This window comes from Diorhabda carinulata, chromosome 6 (assembly GCF_026250575.1).
Source record: "Diorhabda carinulata isolate Delta chromosome 6, icDioCari1.1, whole genome shotgun sequence".
In the NCBI taxonomy this organism is placed as follows: domain Eukaryota; kingdom Metazoa; phylum Arthropoda; class Insecta; order Coleoptera; family Chrysomelidae; genus Diorhabda; species Diorhabda carinulata.
Window position 1 is genome coordinate 25,554,719 of NC_079465.1, and position 20,119 is coordinate 25,574,837.

The 20,119-nt window shown below is 31.2% G+C and overlaps 3 protein-coding genes across 4 annotated transcripts; 2 read left to right on the forward strand and 1 right to left on the reverse strand.

Annotated features, from left to right (window-relative positions):
- Positions 1-201: 201 nt before the first annotated feature.
- On the reverse strand, positions 202-1,443 carry LOC130895941 (uncharacterized). Its single transcript, XM_057803600.1, has one exon. It carries the CDS (start codon positions 1,194-1,196, stop codon positions 387-389), a length of 810 nt encoding a protein of 269 aa, XP_057659583.1. The 5' UTR covers positions 1,197-1,443; the 3' UTR covers positions 202-386.
- Positions 1,444-2,704: 1,261 nt separating this feature from the next.
- On the forward strand, positions 2,705-6,776 carry LOC130895942 (ejaculatory bulb-specific protein 3-like). 2 transcript variants are annotated; one of them, XM_057803603.1, is made up of 4 exons: positions 2,705-3,299; positions 3,519-3,739; positions 5,108-5,294; positions 6,525-6,776. In XM_057803603.1, the coding sequence occupies exons 2-4, from the start codon at positions 3,725-3,727 to the stop codon at positions 6,662-6,664; spliced, it is 342 nt and encodes a 113-aa protein (XP_057659586.1). In that variant the 5' UTR covers positions 2,705-3,299; positions 3,519-3,724; the 3' UTR covers positions 6,665-6,776. The 2 variants fall into 2 exon arrangements, with proteins under 2 accessions (XP_057659586.1, XP_057659585.1); XM_057803602.1 differs by having other exon boundaries at positions 2,707-3,739.
- A 12,106-nt stretch (positions 6,777-18,882) lies between these two features.
- Positions 18,883-19,560, forward strand: LOC130895794 (uncharacterized). Its single transcript, XM_057803344.1, has one exon. It carries the CDS (start codon positions 18,883-18,885, stop codon positions 19,558-19,560), a length of 678 nt encoding a protein of 225 aa, XP_057659327.1.
- Positions 19,561-20,119: the final 559 nt, after the last annotated feature.

The window sequence follows — 20,119 nt, forward strand, 5'->3', positions numbered from 1 at the left end:
TCTTTATATACATAGTTATAAATCTGCTTACTATTGCAATTATAGTAACTTTGTGAATAACTTATGGACAATTAATTAAATGAAGTTTATTGAAAGCAAATAATATGAAATAATTGTTTTTAATGTGAGGGAAACATATAAAATCGTTAATTCATATTTATTCTGTTTTTTTTTTAAAAAAGCTTCAAAATACACGACTAATCAAACTACATTTGTATTAATTGAATCAAAAATTACTAATTACATATCAGTACTTAAAAATAATAATAAACTATGAACTTAATAAATAAAAATTACAAGATATGTTTTTATATAAAATAAAATACTGTTTTCACTTTTTAATACCATAACCATCACTTATTATTGTTTTAAATCGATTTATACATTCAATATCCATAGGATAAACCTTTCTTCTGAATAGCCACAGATACAGCTGCATTTAAAAAATCCATAGTTTCTTCCATACCTAAACTCTCTTCATTTATGGGAATAGAAGCGTTTGAACTACTATTACCTTCCGCTGTATAAACTTCGGCTTCCTCTTCCTTATTACGTTCATTTTCTGCATTATCATTCGTAAATTCATCGATTAAGTTTCTTTCATGATTAGAAGAGGAAGTTGTTGGTCGTAGATGCAAACTGGAAGACTGTAAACCATGAGATTGTATCGCCATTAAAATGGCGTCCTGTTCTACTTGTCCATCGTTCGGGTAGTGATCGTCTTCATCTGATTGTACCGACGAATTACACCAAGTTTCCAGTAGACTATTAACAGTATTATCAACAAAACCTCTTGCTATTTGTCTAGCTTGCCATTTGTGTAAATAATATTCTTGATTCTTAGAATCCGGGCATCCCATTGTAAAATTGATATCATTCGAAATCTTATCTAATTCATTATTGATATCATCCGAAGTTTTTTCTAATAACGATTGTAAACAACAGCAGTTACATCCTGATTTATGCGAATTACTACTCGTCGCTTCATTTCCTACTAAATCGATATTTTGTTCATCAGTTTCACTTAATTGTTCGTCTTGATTTTTTTCTTCGTTATCAACTGTATTGGTTTCGACGGATTCTTTTAGGTGATGTTTTCCTTTAAGTTGCCACACGAATCTAGCTTTTTTAAGTGGTTTTTCTCCATCGCTTGGGCCACTTTCGTTGGAATTCTCATCGCGGAACTGTTTAGGCATTGAAAACGGTATTTTTTTCGAAAAATAGATGATAGAATTAGTTTACCTCGAAATACATAACTTTCTATTGATTTATGAGGTTATTGACCATAGAGGAACCACTTCACCATCCTTTGTGATGTATTTTGATCTATTTAATCCGATTTATTCACAGAAAGTTCAACATACAGTTTAGATTTTAGTCAAACTCGAATTTTTATAACACTGTCATTGAAAACACTCACTCATTAATCAGGAATCAGATGTTTATAATGCTTTTTTACTGTTTTTGGTATATAGCTATGTATCTGTCTTATATTACGATTTTACGTGAGTAAAACAGAGAAAGGATTAAAACGTAGGTCGAATGACCTATATAAGCGCCATCTATAATTTGGAATTTATCGTATATTGTGAAATAATTTTAATTTGCTCATAAAAAATTAACTAATAAATGAATTACTCCCAATATCAAATTATTAATTAGAGATATATAAAAACTACTTTGATTTATATTATATATTTAATAAAATATACGTCGAAATGTGATATTTATAATCAAAATTTAATGTTACCATCTAGTAACGAATTTCCAAACAAAAAAATCTACAAAATCTGGAAAGATTCATACAGCGACATCTATATGTGGAGCACCAAACATTTGTGAAGTACGAAAAAGCAATCTTCCATTAAATAAATTAATATTAACTCACTTTTCTTATTTCAACATCAATTTGAATGTTTGAGATGCTAATAAAATATTCAATTCAATGATATATACTTCGTAATATAAAATTGAAATTAAAAATTTACTATTACCATCTAATAGCGAGTTTCCAAACATGGAAGTTTATGAACTATTAATTTGTTCAATGGTCCCATACAGTGACATCTATATATAAAGAGACAAACATTCGCCAGGCATAAAAAAGATTAATTATTAAATAAGTTGATATCAATTCACTATTCATATTTTAAAACTTCTCTGAATGTTTTAGATGTTAATCAAATATTTAATTCAATAACATATGGTGTAATATAAAATTAATTTCAAAAATTTACTAGCACCACCTAGTGGTGAGCTTCCAAACATGGTGAAAATATACTTTATCTTCAGCTTCATATTGATTCACTAAAACTATAATTAAATATTTATTTTTTAGTTATTTTAAGATTATACATGTGAATTTATTAATAAGAGTTATTAATAACATTTTTTTGATACATATAATCATTTTTATTACATCTTCTAAGGAATTCCTCTATTCATAAGCAGATTACCACAAAAGTATTCTATTGAATATATGTTTTTATTAATTATTTTAGAAGCATGAGTCAATAATTCGAATAAAATGAACATTCTTTTAGATGGGAATTATTAAAAAATATGTTTATTTGCTTTCCAAATATTTTTTTTCTAGCCCCATCTATAATCGCATATGATACAAAGTACAGTTTTCTATATTACTGACATAAGTTCTATCATTACATAATTGAGTGTTGTAATAAATGACTGTCCTCATATTTTATTTCCATTGAATTAAACATGACAAGTAGATTTTTAACATGCGTGACATTTTCCGGTAAAATATTTTGATCAATTTATATTTTTTTCGCGAACCTTCTTTCATTTTACTCTCTTCTATATTTGTAATAAATTTGAAGGCTTTTTTGTCATTGTCTATAACGTACACCGGCTTTCATCTGCTTTTATGAATTACGAAAAAGAAAAGTGATGAAATTACCAACGAGTTTTCGCGGTTATGCTACAGGGTGAATTCGAGTTTAATAAAAATAAATTATTAAAATTCCTCAAGTGAATCAATGAAGAATAATATATACAATGTAGGTAAAAACTTCAGATTGATAACGCAAGATGGCGCCGGATAAAACTACAAATAAATTTTATTTATTATTGTTCTAAAATAGTGTAGTAATAGTATCAATTATCGAATGATATGTCATATTGATGTATGAATAACACAAAATAAATAATACTACCAGCGAAAAGTTTGGAAATTGTGAAAATTAGCTCTGGATCAATATTTTCCTTCATAGATTTCAATTTACCAAGAAAAGCTGAAATTACATTCTTTGTTTTTATTGAATTGAGGTTGTCCCCATGTAAGTTGAGGTGTTTGAATTTTTTTAAAATTGATCAGTGGTAGTTGAGGTATTTGATCAAAATTTTTACATAATATGACATTATCGTGATTTACCAAATTTTTGTTTTGATGTATAGTAAGTTTAAATGAAAATTTTTTTGTGAAAAATTCATTTCCACATGGAAATTATAGTGCAATTATTAATTGAGTTTTCCATTCCATATCCATTTTGAATTAGTGTTTTGAAAATGATTGTATAGCAAGATGGGGGTTTATTAACAAACAAACAACGAAGCAAAGTAAAGAAAACAATGTAATGTAATAATTAATGTATTCGACATATGGACACGTACAAGGTAACGGCTTCTAACTGAAACCCTGACATAATCGCTGGTGTTTTCACTTTCACTTAAACACTTTCTCAGTGACAGTCAGTTTTACAAGATGCACACATTTCAGGTAAGTTCAATGATAATTATTTTGTATTATTTTACCAGGGTAATTGACATTCTGATTAAATAAATGTTGAACAGTTGTTTTCTGTTTAATATATTCATTATTTTAATTGATATACTGAAAAAATGAACTCTAAATTAGTTAATAGTGATTATAAATCTTTGCATAATATAATAAAATCTAATTTTTCATCTAGATTATTCAACAATCTTAAAAACCGATATTGAGGTAGACATTTTTCGTTTCAGATGAATAAACAGATCGAATTTGTTGTTTTTTTTTAAAGAAAACGATCATATCTTAATGAATTGTAGATTTTTCTGATCCTTGTGTTTCATTAATAAAAAACAATAGTAGCTAAATAATTGATTCTATTAGTAATTAGCTTCAACGATCAGTTTCGATCCATTGCGACTCATCAGTACATTCTCTAAAGGTTTAAGCTTTTTGAACAAAACAAATGATATTAATTTTGTGTCTACAGTGTGGGTCTTTGAGCTGGATACCAATTCAGTCGAAAAAAAGGTGATTCACATAATTGTTTTTAAAAGAAAATTCAATCAGGTAAAATCTGGCGAAGTGGCTGGTCATTTTCTGTTCCTAATTTTCTAATTTGGGAATATTTCATTTAAATAACAGTTGGTGTATCAATAAATAGGTTTTGAATATCGTATTTATATAAAATGATGTTATTTTTATATTAGGTTAGTTTTAAATTATTAAATTATTAATTATCATTACAAAATCTATAAGGAATATTTATGAAAAGCTATAATATTATATAAGTACGTAATTTGTATTCAGCTAATAGAAGTTCTCGGTAAAAATAACCGTCAACATACATTAATATAAGGACGGTGTTTTGAAAATATTATAATTATCTCCATTATCATTATTGCGACTAGAAAACAAATTTTTTTCGGTATAAGTTTTTGTCCACCCTATAGTTTGCGTAATATACAACATATAAAACAATAGGATCGATTCAGATATTTATATTTTGAAGAATATATATAAATAAAAATATATTTGATTCATTGATGTAACCCCCTTTTGTTTTTATTATTCCCAGGTCTCCCTTTCTCTAAAACATCACCAAGTGTACGCCATATTTTACAATCGGAATTACACATGGGTCTTCAAATATCCATTCTTCCTTTGACCTGCGCGCAAACACTCTTATCTTAAACCAAAAAAGCTCAAACTTTGATTCATCACTCCAGAAAACCTTCCATTTCTCTTTATGCGACCAATTTTTCTGCCCACAGCAGTCTGTTTATTTTATTTCAACGTCTTAGTGGGGGTTTCATCCCTTCCAAAAAGGCCAACTCTCTACATTGATATCAATATTATTGGAATATTTATTTACAGCTGGGTATGATGTTTTTGATATTCCTCGTAACATTGGCTACCGTATCAGCGGCTACTACAACTCAAAGACCTTCCATCTCGGATGAAGCCTTAGAAGCATCTCTAAAAGACAAAAGATACCTACTGAGGCAATTAAAATGTGCTATTGGAGAAGCCCCTTGTGATGCCGTTGGTCGTAGATTAAAAAGTAAGATATCAATCCATTATTGCAATGGATTTTACTGTCAATAGAAACAATCTAATTGAAAAAAATTGACAAATTTTAATAGAAAAATAGAGTCAAAACTCTAAAGGCACGTAACTTGCAGTTTTCTCATCCATAGATTTTTCATTATTCCTATTCTTTCTATATCTTCTATCCCTTTTTTTTTTCTATGAGCACCTCCTTCTCATTTTAGCTCCTTCTTCCTTTAACAAGAATCTTCTCAACCAACTAACTTCATTCATTCTGGCTTTATGCCTTATTCATCAGAATTTTTTGCCCTAAAACTTATTTTCCTCGTCTTCTTCGAAAATCCTTATCAGTACCTTTCCCTTTCGAATGTTTTCTTCTTTTGTGTTCATGGTACAACACTCAGTGCCATACAGCACCGTTGGTTGTACAAATGTCTTGTAAGTAAATAAATTGACAGCTCTTGAAATATCTTTCTTTGTTCATGGTTGTTACTTCCAGGTATGACTTCATTGAATTCATGTTATTTGTTTTTGTTTTATCGTCATTTTCAATTGGTTGAAGTTATTCAGACCCTTGCTCATTTATACGTTATCCATATTTTTTTGCTTCCTTTCTAAACAGTTTTCTAGACATTTTTTCGTTCTTCTTATAAGTACTACATCATTTGAGACTTTGTCTTGTTATTGTAAATCATCCCCTGGATTCGAATCCCACTACTTCTTAAGATCATTTCTACTACAAGTTTGAACAGCACTGTTGATAGCGGGTGTCCTTGCCTTGAACATTTTTTCCGAAAGGTTTTCCTCGATAGCCACTTCAATTTCGGTGTTGGGGTCTCGTATACACTGGAGATTAAACTCTTTTAAAAAGTCTAGAATGTGTGATGGCTTTAACTGCCAGAGATCTTCGTCTTCTATTTCGTAGGCCCCCAGGTGTAGTGCTCTGGAGTTCCCTAGTACTTTGACATTTCAAGAGAATGTGGATACCTACCTAGTACAGTAGATCTACTCTGGTTATAATTTTCTAGAAGAGTCTTTACCTGTTTCAGACCCTGTAGGTTGTCCCAATAATTAGTTTTACCCCCATCTACCTTCTTTCCAGCGTAATTTCGGTGTTGTTCAATGTCATTTTTACCAAATTCAGTGTTTGTTAAGTATTACGACGTTGCTAGATGGCGTGTGGCTGTGTACCCGTCACAACATTTATTATTATTATTCTTTGGATATTTTTTTTTCATTTTAGGTTTGGCACCGTTAGTTTTGCAGGGTTCGTGTTCTCAATGTACACCTCAGGAACAACGACAAATTAGAAAAGTTTTAGGATATATGCAAGTTAATTTCCCGAAAGAATGGAATAAAATTATCAAACAATATTCTGGGTAGAAGATTATCATTTCATTTATTCTTTAGAATATAAAATACAAATTGTATTTGTAGGTGTTTATGTTTTGTTATTAATAATATTTGAATCATCAATAAATTTTTTTGAAAATAATTTATTCGTTTCATTAAATAAATAATCAAACATTATTTTTCAGAATTGTTCAAGGTAGTATGATAAAATCGGAACTTAGTTATACGCTAAACTATTTACTATGCACTACAACTTATTACTAAACACTTATCCAATTCCTGACACTAATTTATTCAAATGCACGATTCCCTTTTTACTATTCATTAGTTCTGACGTAAATGACGTAAATAATCAAAAAGATCTTCAAAGTACTTGCATCTATGAAAATTAGTCAAAACAAGATGTAATTAACTATACAAAGAAATGCCGTTTTATAACCGGAGCATTCACCAAACTCTAACATCGTTCAACATAATCGAACAGGACTGTCTGACCGAGGCTTTTCCTTACAAAATTGCTACCGTCCTCTGGGAATTCGGAGTCAACTTTCTTCTATAATCTTGTTGGTATATTGAGCATGTTATTTACTTAATTTTTCCTAATGGCACGTTTCAGGAAAAACCACTTTACTGCATCCCTTTACCTTCCACATGGTTCTATGACACCCCCTCCTATTCCTTACATATACAAACCCAAGAGAGACGTTTTGAGTGGAGGTATTATGGTTCAGCAGAGCTACGCTGCTTCTAGAGATTATGCAAATTGATTTTTGCAATGAATCTCTGTCTCGACGTTCCACACTGTATAAAACTTCTTTTAGAAACAAGATATAATCACCGTAAACGTTTTAAATTGATAATATTGATATTTGGGGTAAATTATGGTGTAAGAGATTAAAATTAAATGAGGTGAAACGATATTAAAAATTATTAGAACGGTCTTGTCAACGAGGATAAGTTCATTTCCATGGAAATTTCATTAAATCCAAAATTAGCTTCATAAAATAAACGAGATCGTATTTTTTTTATAAAAATTGATAGCCAGTAGCTATTTACATAAAAATAATTAGAAAAATCATTTTATATGATGAAAAATTGATGGTAAACAAAGGATATGGCCATAACTAACTGTTCAATATTAAATATTCCGAATTATTGGAAAGAAGAAGCTAAAATATTTATGACGCAAAACAACGAAAGATTATTACGAGTAAATTTAAGTATTTTTGAGCTAATACGGTTCTGCATAGAAAATAGCTGAATCATGTGAAAAGTTTCAAGTAGCTTGTTCATAAACACAAATACCATTAATTTTTGGAAATAAATTACTTATCAAACGCAAACTTTGTGTATAGTGTAAAAACTAGTTACTCGGAAATTAATTTATTGAATACATTTTAGTCCTTTCAGCTTTCAAACTTCATATAAGGACTTTTCGGAAATTATGATCGAAATATGGGTATTGAAATGAAACTAAAGGAAATCCACGAGATTTTCAAACAACTAACTTTATTAAACAAATTATATAATCAGTTGTGTCAGTAGAAAATTGTTTTGCAAGCGTCAAGACTCTCCAATTCAACCGCAGTGCACTTAAGGTTCATGCCAACGATCGATACATTTATAATCATTTGGTTGTATTGTTTCAATTCCAAGAATTAATATAATCAGAATAATATCAATTTAAGTGAAATTATTCGTTTAAACGCATAGATTAATGTATTCTGTATTAATTAAATCCAATTAGAATTTTGAAACGTGTTTAAACAAAGTTATTATCGACTGATTGACGTTCATGTCAAATTTCCACAGCATTCTTAACAAATTCGAAATATGAGTTGTAATGTGTGTTGCCTAATTGAGGATGGTACGAGAAGTATCTGGCTTGACCCAGAGATGGTAGAAGCTGCTTGCAAAATATTAATGTATTAGAAAGTACACAATTTATACAGTTTGGTATTTGTTTGGCAGCGATAAATAATGAACGTTTTCAGCGGAGTTCTAAACACGGAAAAAGCTTGGCATCCTTATGAGGTAACGACTCCAGAAATGTTGAAGAAACTCCACAAAGCGGTATTGGATAATCGTCGACTGAAATTGCCCGAGTAGGCATAGAACATGAGAAAGCTGTGCGCAAGATGGGTGCTGCAGAGCCGGCTTCATTAAAAAATTATGTGAACTTATTGGAACGCTTGAGCGAAGATATTAAGCAAAAATGGCGACATTTGGCTCCCAATATTGAAAAATGTCTTGGTGCACAAAGATTGTGAATAAAGTTTGAAGAATGAGCCCAAAAAAGCGTCGTGGTCGTTTGAACATTGTCCACGACGCCTCTTGGTCAACAAGAACGTACCCAAAGCGAAAAATTATGCGTGGTCGTTGTTTTCACTGAATGAGAGAGTTTTATAGACTATTGGCTGAATCAGTTCAAGTATAAACATTTGTTCAACTTATAGTTAGTAGAATCAATATCAGATTTAGTTGAAAATATGTTTAGCATACGACAGATATATCTGATTTCCCTTGTATATGGATATTACATAAAATATAAAGTCATGGTTCGTTTCTTTTAGTAAAACTACAAAAGTTACATTATAAACTGCAAGTCAAGTTATTTTCTATTGCCAGGAAACATAAATTTTACTTAGTGTCTCAGCTTTTCATATAATTTATGAAACTGCATCGATGGTTTCTCAAATTCTAAATTGAGACGGAAAATTTTACTTCAAAGCGTATTGTTTTACGGAAAGGTATCAGAAAGAAAGATAGAATTGACGATGTGTTTCCGGATAGGTGTAAACGACAAAAAAATTCTCAATTAGACTAATTTTTAAGTTTTGAAAATCTAAGTATGTTTCTCATTTGGAATGTGTTCTTTTTCCCCCCCAAAAAATTATGAGGTATGACAGGCCTCATTCTTTCAAAAAATATTTCACCAAACTAATCATTCAATCAGTAATTCTTTGTGTAGAATGGAGAAAGCATCCGAAACAAGTGGAATATTTGAAGAGACGAACTAATTCTAAGTGAAAACTTTTCACAATCGTGTACCAAAACAAATACTTTTCCATATATGATGTTGTGGTAGACACAGCATGAAATTTTGAAGCCTAGGCAGATGCAGGCGAGTCGATGTTAAGATCTGAAGGGAGTCGATCCGAGGCTTCAAAATCAGTCGTTTCCCCGAGTTCGAACTTGGTTTCGCGGCGAGTCAAGTCTCTCAATAGTAGTACATAGTGCTTAGACAGTGCCAATTGCAGTTTAGGGCTCCCACTGAAAGTTCTAAGAAACTTCATGTTGCACCAATACATAAATAACGTGAAACATCGTTAGAATAGGCTACAATTGATGAAATTTCAAAAGATCTAGAAGAAGATCTGATCTAAGATGGAACCATGATATAGAGAAATTAGCAGGAACAATTTGGGATCAACTAACCAACAAAAGACATCAATGGACCCAAATGAAGCACCAATACATATATTACGTGAAAAAATCGTTAGAATAGGTTACAATTGATGAAATTTTAAAAAATCTAGAAGAAGATCTGATCTAAGATGGAACCATGATATAGAGAAATTAACAGGAACAATTTGGGATCGACTAACCAACGAAAGACATCAATTGACCCAAATGAAGCACCAATACATAAATTACGTAAAAAAATCGTTAGAATAGGCTACAATTGATGAAATTTCAAAAGATCTAGAAGAAGATCTGATCTAAGATGGAACCATGATATAGAGAAATTAGCAGGAACAATTTGGGATCGACTAACCAACGAAAGACATCAATTGACCCAAATGAAGCACCAATACATAAATTACGTAAAAAAATCGTTAGAATAGGCTACAATTGATGAAATTTCAAAAGATCTAGAAGAAGATCTGATCTAAGATGGAACCATGATATAGAGAAATTAGCAGGAACAATTTGGGATCGACTAACCAACGAAAGACATCAATTGACCCAAATGAAGCACCAATACATAAATTACGTAAAAAAATCGTTAGAATAGGCTACAATTGATGAAATTTCAAAAGATCTAGAAGAAGATCTGATCTAAGATGGAACCATGATATAGAGAAATTAGCAGGAACAATTTGGGATCAACTAACCAACAAAAGACATCAATGGACCCAAATGAAGCACCAATACATATATTACGTGAAAAAATCGTTAGAATAGGTTACAATTGATGAAATTTTAAAAAATCTAGAAGAAGATCTGATCTAAGATGGAACCATGATATAGAGAAATTAACAGGAACAATTTGGGATCGACTAACCAACGAAAGACATCAATTGACCCAAATGAAGCACCAATACATAAATTACGTAAAAAAATCGTTAGAATAGGCTACAATTGATGAAATTTCAAAAGATCTAGAAGAAGATCTGATCTAAGATGGAACCATGATATAGAGAAATTAGCAGGAACAATTTGGGATCAACTAACCAACAAAAGACATCAATGGACCCAAATGAAGCACCAATACATATATTACGTGAAAAAATCGTTAGAATAGGTTACAATTGATGAAATTTTAAAAAATCTAGAAGAAGATCTGATCTAAGATGGAACCATGATATAGAGAAATTAGCAGGAACAATTTGGGATCAACTAACCAACAAAAGACATCAATGGACCCAAATGAAGCACCAATACATATATTACGTGAAAAAATCGTTAGAATAGGTTACAATTGATGAAATTTTAAAAAATCTAGAAGAAGATCTGATCTAAGATGGAACCATGATATAGAGAAATTAACAGGAACAATTTGGGATCGACTAACCAACGAAATACATTAATGGACCCAAATGAAGCACCAATACATAAATTACGTAAAAAAATCGTTAGAATAGGCTACAATTGATGAAATTTCAAAAGATCTAGAAGAAGATCTGATCTAAGATGGAACCATGATATAGAGAAATTAGCAGGAACAATTTGGGATCGACTAACCAACGAAAGACATCAATTGACCCAAATGAAGCACCAATACATAAATTACGTAAAAAAATCGTTAGAATAGGCTACAATTGATGAAATTTCAAAAGATCTAGAAGAAGATCTGATCTAAGATGGAACCATGATATAGAGAAATTAGCAGGAACAATTTGGGATCGACTAACCAACGAAAGACATCAATTGACCCAAATGAAGCACCAATACATAAATTACGTAAAAAAATCGTTAGAATAGGCTACAATTGATGAAATTTCAAAAGATCTAGAAGAAGATCTGATCTAAGATGGAACCATGATATAGAGAAATTAGCAGGAACAATTTGGGATCGACTAACCAACGAAAGACATCAATTGACCCAAATGAAGCACCAATACATAAATTACGTAAAAAAATCGTTAGAATAGGCTACAATTGATGAAATTTCAAAAGATCTAGAAGAAGATCTGATCTAAGATGGAACCATGATATAGAGAAATTAGCAGGAACAATTTGGGATCAACTAACCAACAAAAGACATCAATGGACCCAAATGAAGCACCAATAGATAAATTACGTAAAAAAATCGTTAAAATTTTTTACAATTGATGAAATTTCAAAAGATCTAGAAGAAGATCTGATTTGAGATGGAACCATGATATAGAGAAATTAGCAGGAACAATTTGGGATCGACTAACCAACGAAAGACATCAATGGACCCAAATGAAGCACCAATAGATAAATTACGTAAAAAAATCGTTAAAATTTTTTACAATTGATGAAATTTCAAAAGATCTAGAAGAAGATCTGATCTAAGATGGAACCATGATATAGAGAAATTAGCAGGAACAATTTGGGATCAACTAACCAACAAAAGACATCAATGGACCCAAATGAAGCACCAATACATAAATTACGTAAAAAAACCGTTAGAATAGGTTACAATTGATGAAATTTCAAAAAATCTAGAAGAAGATCTGATCTAAGATGGAACCATGATATAGAGAAATTAGCAGGAACAATTTGGGATCGACTAACCAACGAAAGACATCAATTGACCCAAATGAACCACCAATAAATAAATTACGTAAAAAAATCGTTAGAAACATCGAAAGAAGCTGCCAATTCGATAATAAAAATGTCATAGATTTTATTCAAAGATATTTCTACACATCAAAATCAATTTTTTTTCTTAGATCAGTCACCACTTTTGTCATATTTGGTTTGCAATGTCTTTTTCTTCAAAAATCCACAATCCACTTCAAGGAACGCGCCTTGAGAACCATAATTTTTCTTAAGCTACAGATGACCATTCCAGCCGAAGCTAACAAGTGTGTAAGCATGCTTTAAATAAAGTGACGATAAAGATTAAAATAAATTCAAGCACATTATATATGTTGTTGGAGTGATGTTGAACTTTTTCCCAACTAATGTGGTGAAGGAATGTTCACTTTTTGTGATTTATTATAGGCAATATCTACAATTTCGCATACATCAAGTGAAAATGTAATTTGCGCACTCAAACACAACACTTATTTAACGATTCACTGTTATTCTGATTAATTACTTTGGGTGAAAGCGCAGACGGGAATGAAAAATGAATATGTTAGTTAATTGTTTTAGATATTTAAATTACACACTTTCACATCTGTGATACATTTTAGTTGATGAGGGAAAATACTGATCGGGAATTGAAAATTTGATACAATTTTTTGTAGTGGCGCGGTTACAAGGATACCCCCTTCATTTTTATTTTTGATATTACCTCGGACCGGACCGGAGTCAGATCGATTAGTCGAGGTTGTGACCAGCTCTTAGACTATACAGTATGGCAGCGAAAATGGAACGTTTTCATTATCGATTTTTAAAAAGAGATTTTGAAAGGATTATTGACAATGTAGTACTGATTTAGAGAAGCTGATTCCTACTAAAACTTGTACTGGAAATAAATTTTTGAAATTAGTTCAAATGTTTATAAGAAATGAATCAATAATCTTACTATAGATCCTATAAAAGGAAAATGATGAATGATTACCTGAAAATCGTAATACAATGATCTGGAAACGTGAGTTATTTCTGCCTTTATAGGCTATTTTTATGAGTACAGATTACAGAGTAATAAAAAGATGAAGCATTCGTAATCCATAGGCGTATCTCCTCTTTTAGTAGACAGTTCATAATTTCCAATCACTTGAGAGTACCAGTGGGTAAAAAAGTGTCATTTTTTCTATCAGTTGCTACAGTTGTTGTTTTCGGCCGTTTTTCACTCTTCTGGTATATTTTCACTGTTGTAAATAGACGAGCCAGAGAAGAATACAACTTTTTCAGTTCCATTTTTAAGCCCTTGTATATATGTTCAAATTATCACTTGTATAATAAGAAATGTTTTTATTACATGAATTTTTTTGGAGACAACGTTTAAGCATGCAAAAAACGACCTTGAAAAGAAAAAAGTAAAGAATGTGGTAAAGTTTATGCGTAGGCTATAAAATAACAGAAAGGGAGACGTTTATTATACGAAATATTTTCTTTTATGACATGTGGTTATGAAAAACTTTATTGTATCGCAGGGAAATGAGGATTGTTTACCATAAAGGAAGGTGTGAAATTATGAGAAACTGAGTTGCATCAGGTATTATGTCCTAATAACTCAAACTTCTTATCTTTACTTTGATGCCTATTCAAAATGTTTTTTTTTGTTATTATTCACAAAACTCTTATAATACATTTCATTTTCTTAATATTAGGGTTGTTTTCAATATCAATTATTTGTTGTCTTTTGTTGTCTTTTGTTGTCTTTTGTTGTCTTTTGTTGTCTTTTGTTGTCTTTTGTTGTCTTTTGTCGTCTTTTGTTGTCTTTTGTTGTCTTTTGTCGTCTTTTGTTGTCTTTTGTTGTCTTTTGTTGTCTTTTGTTGTCTTTTGTTGTCTTTTGTTGTCTTTTGTTGTCTTTTGTTGTCTTTTGTTGTCTTTTGTTGTCTTTTGTTGTCTTTTGTTGTCTTTTGTCGTCTTTTGTTGTCTTTTGTTGTCTTTTGTCGTCTTTTGTTGTCTTTTGTTGTCTTTTGTTGTCTTTTGTTGTCTTTTGTTGTCTTTTGTTGTCTTTTGTTGTCTTTTGTTGTCTTTTGTTGTCTTTTGTTGTCTTTTGTTGTCTTTTGTTGTCTTTTGTTGTCTTTTGTTGTCTTTTGTTGTCTTTCGTTGTCTTTTGTTGTCTTTTGTTGTCTTTTGTTGTCTTTTGTTGTCTTTTGTTGTCTTTTGTTGTCTTTTGTTGTCTTTTGTTGTCTTTTGTTGTCTTTTGTTGTCTTTTGTTGTCTTTTGTTGTCTTTTGTTGTCTTTTGTTGTCTTTTGTTGTCTTTTGTTGTCTTTTGTTGTCTTTTGTTGTCTTTTGTCGTCTTTAGTTGTCTTTCTTGTCTTTTGTTGTCTTTTGTTGTCTTTTGTTGTCTTTTGTTGTCTTTTGTTGTCTTTTGTTGTCTTTTGTTGTCTTTTGTTGTCTTTTGTTGTCTTTTGTTGTCTTTTGTTGTCTTTTGTTGTCTTTTGTTGTCTTTTGTTGTCTTTTGTTGTCTTTTGTTGTCTTTTGTTGTCTTTTGTTGTCTTTTGTTGTCTTTTGTTGTCTTTTGTTGTCTTTTGTTGTCTTTTGTTGTCTTTTGTTGTCTTTTGTCGTCTTTTGTTGTCTTTTGTTGTCTTTTGTCGTCTTTTGTTGTCTTTTGTTGTCTTTTGTCGTCTTTTGTTGTCTTTTGTTGTCTTTTGTCGTCTTTTGTTGTCTTTTGTTGTCTTTTGTTGTCTTTTGTTGTCTTTTGTTGTCTTTTGTTGTCTTTTGTTGTCTTTTGTTGTCTTTTGTTGTCTTTTGTTGTCTTTTGTTGTCTTTTGTTGTCTTTTGTTGTCTTTTGTTGTCTTTTGTTGTCTTTTGTTGTCTTTTGTTGTCTTTTGTTGTCTTTTGTTGTCTTTTGTTGTCTTTTGTTGTCTTTTGTTGTCTTTTGTTGTCTTTTGTTGTCTTTTGTTGTCTTTTGTTGTCTTTTGTTGTCTTTTGTTGTCTTTTGTTGTCTCTTGTTGTCTCTTGTTGTCTTTTATTGTCTTTTATTGTCTTTTGTTGTCTTTTGTTGTCATTGTTTATGTTACAACTATTTGAAAAATGAGCAAAATTGGGGCTCTTTCACTACAGAAAATAAGACTATACACTTTTTCCAGTGATGATTTAACCTTTTACAAATGGAATTTTGAGGTTAGGAACACAACGAACAATTTTTTTCAGAGTATTGTTGAACATGTGAGTTTTACGAGCTCTCAAATGATTCTGTTTAAAATACGCATTTGGAATTTTACATATGATATCATCAAAATCAAATTGGAGTCGGTGAAATTACTACATTTCTAATTTTTAATAATTTTCTTCCTCCCATTCCTCTTTCCAATTTCTTAAATACTTTTTTGATGTAATTACAGTTAATTTCCCATGTGGAGACTCTCTATGGGCGTCATTGTCTCTAATTTAATAATCGAACGCACTTACTGGGTCAAAATGTTAATTGGGATATCGTGAAATTTTAGATCCATTAAAATATACTGTTTTTAAAGTCGAAGTTTGTTCGGAAACGAAGTTTTTTCGTTAATTAAGTTTACGGAAACTCTGCTCTACAAATCACATAACTTACAATCCGTTTAAGAAAGTTTTCAAAAACAAAAAAATCATTACTCCTGCTGTACATGTTTAGAAATTCAAACTATAATCTATTTAATAGTTAATTGGCCGTTCGTAGCAAAAGTTTCCCTCATTAGTACGAGTACGTGTTATGTAACGAGGAAATTCAATTCTACCAGATTTGGATAGACACTGTGTATTGGCTGGAAACGGAACAAATAAATCTGATCAGAGTGTGTGAGTTTAATAATTATTTACCTGTGTATACGTTGGAGGAGTAAAATAAATCTTTATTCATGTTCTGTGGAGTTTTCTTAATTTACTTACACTGAAAAAACTGAATTTATGAAAATACGAGGATAGCCACAAACGTACCTGCTCCAATAAAAAAAACACAAATAAATGTCTGAGCAGGTATTTTGGGAAATAACTTAATCCGGCATCTTTTTTTGTATTGTGATTTATCAGGTAAAGTATATCACGAGATGTTAGAAAACCAACTTGAACTACTAGTACTACTACTAATCCATATGAATTTGTCAACTTGGGAATAATGTTTCAACAAGATGATGTTAGAATAGAATCGCTATCTCGGTAACTGACCCAACATCTCTAGATTTTTTTTGTTGAGATATTGAGGTTTTAAAACAATTAATTGTTGATGTGTATAGAGCAACTTTCCATAACACTTTTCATCGAGTTTGACAAATAATTAATAATGGGATTTTTTACCGCTAGGCACTTTGTTGTCTGTTGTTGTCTTTTGTTGTCTTTTGTTGTCTTTTGTTGTCTTTTGTTGTCTTTTGTTGTCTTTTGTTGTCTTTTGTTGTCTTTTGTTGTCTTTTGTCGTCTTTTGTCGTCTTTTGTTGTCTTTTGTTGTCTTTTGTTGTCTTTTGTTGTCTTTTGTTGTCTTTTGTTGTCTTTTGTTGTCTTTTGTTGTCTTTTGTTGTCTTTTGTTGTCTTTTGTTGTCTTTTGTTGTCTTTTGTTGTCTTTTGTCGTCTTTTGTTGTCTTTTGTTGTCTTTTGTTGTCTTTTGTTGTCTTTTGTTGTCTTTTGTTGTCTTTTGTTGTCTTTTGTTGTCTTTTGTTGTCTTTTGTTGTCTTTTGTTGTCTTTTGTTGTCTTTTGTTGTCTTTTGTTGTCTTTTGTTGTCTTTTGTTGTCTTTTGTCGTCTTTTGTTGTCTTTTGTTGTCTTTTGTTGTCTTTTGTTGTCTTTTGTTGTCTTTTGTTGTCTTTTGTTGTCTTTTGTTGTCTTTTGTTGTCTTTTGTTGTCTTTTGTTGTCTTTTGTTGTCTTTTGTTGTCTTTTGTTGTCTTTTGTTGTCTTTTGTTGTCTTTTGTTGTCTTTTGTTGTCTTTTGTTGTCTTTTGTTGTCTTTTGTTGTCTTTTGTTGTCTTTTGTTGTCTTTTGTTGTATTTTGTTGTCTTTTGTTGTCTTTTGTTGTCTTTTGTTGTCTTTTGTTGTCTTTTGTTGTCTTTTGTTGTCTTTTGTTGTCTTTTGTTGTCTTTTGTTGTCTTTTGTTGTCTTTTGTTGTCTTTTGTTGTCTTTTGTTGTCTTTTGTTGTCTTTTGTTGTCTTTTGTTGTCTTTTGTTGTCTTTTGTTGTCTTTTGTTGCATTTTGTTGTCTTTTGTTGTCTTTTGTTGTCTTTTGTTGTCTTTTGTTGTCTTTTGTTGTCTTTTGTTGCATTTTGTTGTCTTCTGTTGTCTTTTGTTGTCTTTTGTTGTCTTTTGTTGTCTTCTGTTGGCTTCTGTTGTCTTTTGTTGTCTTTTGTTGTGTCCTGCGATCTTTGGTTGTCTTTTGTTGCCTTTCATTGTTTTTTTGTTGTATTTTCATTGTATTATTCAGTTTTTTCGTTCAATTATATTTTGAAATCTTTTTTCCTCTGTTGTTTATTAGTTCTCGTACACCGCTTTTTTGAGACAATTGTTGTCATTCTTTACATCCTTTTTTCTGTTCTCTTTCCAGTAATTTGTTTCTTTTTGTTGTTTTTTGTTTTTACATATTTTTTATAATCCTTTTTAGCCTTTCGTAGTCTTCTTATGTCGTCTTCGATATAATTTTGGTGTAAAAAACGTATCATCCGATCTTACCGAATAATAATAATCAAAATGGCACCAGACTTGAGGAAAGCTCCACCACAAAAAAATTTAGAGCAAATTAACTCATCTGCACTTATTCAAGCGGAGCTTCTAATTGACTTTCGTTTTCACGATTGAATGGATCGATTGAGCGCTTCCAATAACTCGAATCGGATGGAATTCCTTTTAATATGAGTTTCGAAGCTTTTTCAAAGCACAAAATTAGGCGAATTTATCACAAAAGTTTATGAGAAAGATAGTAATGATAATAATGATTTTTAATTTAGTCAATATCGTAATAGAGACTGTTTTACCTATAAATATTGTTAGCAATACTTTTTATAAAATGTATGGCACCTTGAACATTTTACTCTGATCTTAATAATGAAATATTCGACCTTCCCGAAACATGGAAGGAATACATCGAACTTAAACTCGTTTCAAGGTTCATTCCAATATCAGAAAAAGAAATTCCACGTCACTAAATGGATTTACATGGGCGTAGTCAAAATATAAATACCGTCAAGCATCCAAAGATTTTATCAGTCCTCATCAGTTTACGAATCAACAACACAGACCTTTTTTTTTGTCACAATGTTAAAATTGGTGGTGTTGTCTGCTTTCGTAGCCTTCGTCGCAACCAAACCGAGTGGGTTATTGGTACAAAATCCTGTTGTGCAGACTTACGGCGCTCCTCTCGTAGCTGGAATTCCTTCAGCGGTGAGTCACAGCTACAGAAGCGATTTGATCAGTCATCCTCTAGTGGCATCACACGCTATTGTCGAAACTCCAGTTGTTGAAAATGTTGTTGCCACCGCAGTACCATCAGCAGTCAGTCATACGTACAGAAAAGACGTAATCAACAAACCAGTTGTAGCTGCTGTCAGTACTCCCGTTGTTGAAAACGTTGCAGCTAAAATTGCGACACCAATCGTGGATGTAGTACCATCAGCAGTCAGTCATACGTACAGAAAAGACGTAATCAACGAACCAGTTGTAGCTGCTGTCAGTACTCCCGTTGTTGAAAACGTTGCAGCTAAAGTTGCGACACCAATCGTGGATGTAGTACCATCTGAAGTAAGTATTGCTAAAGTAGCTGCTCCAGTAGTATCTGATGTGGTTGCTCCATCTGCGGTTAGTCACAGTTTCAGAAGTGATTTTATCAATAACCAAGTTGTAGCTGATTATTATACACCTACTGTAGTTGCTAAACATATAGCTGCTCCATCTTTGTACTACTCTGGAAACTTTCCAAATGTTTATGTTTGGTAGAAGACAAGGCTGATGGTCACGTGAAATGTAAACTATTTAGTTTTAAGCAAAAATAATAAATTTTCAAATTGGAAATGAAGTTTTTTATTTCAAATATTATGTTTTCCGCCAAGAAAGATTAGGGATGTTGACCTAAGGATGCTAGGTAACGTGGCCACTTATTTTTCGTCTGGGGCTATTTTGTGTAATCATGACAAAAATTTGGACATTAAACTCTTGAAACTACTAGAAATATTAAAAAGAATTGGACACTAATTACATAAAAATATTTCAAAGTACAAGACGTCCGGGTGCATCAATTTTATATCGTGATACCGAGTTCGATTTATCAAGTTGTGGCTCTTGTTCTGACATAATAATTTTCTATTTAAAATTAGGCAACATTGCTAAAATGTAACCCAGACAGAGACACAACTTCTTGTATTGGGAACCATTAGGCTTTAGAAACATTAACGTATCGTCTTGAATTACTTAATTTTTGTCTTATATTACTTACCCAATTTCAATTTATTATTGTATTCGTTAAGATTTGTCATACACTGATCGCTTTTACTGGAAC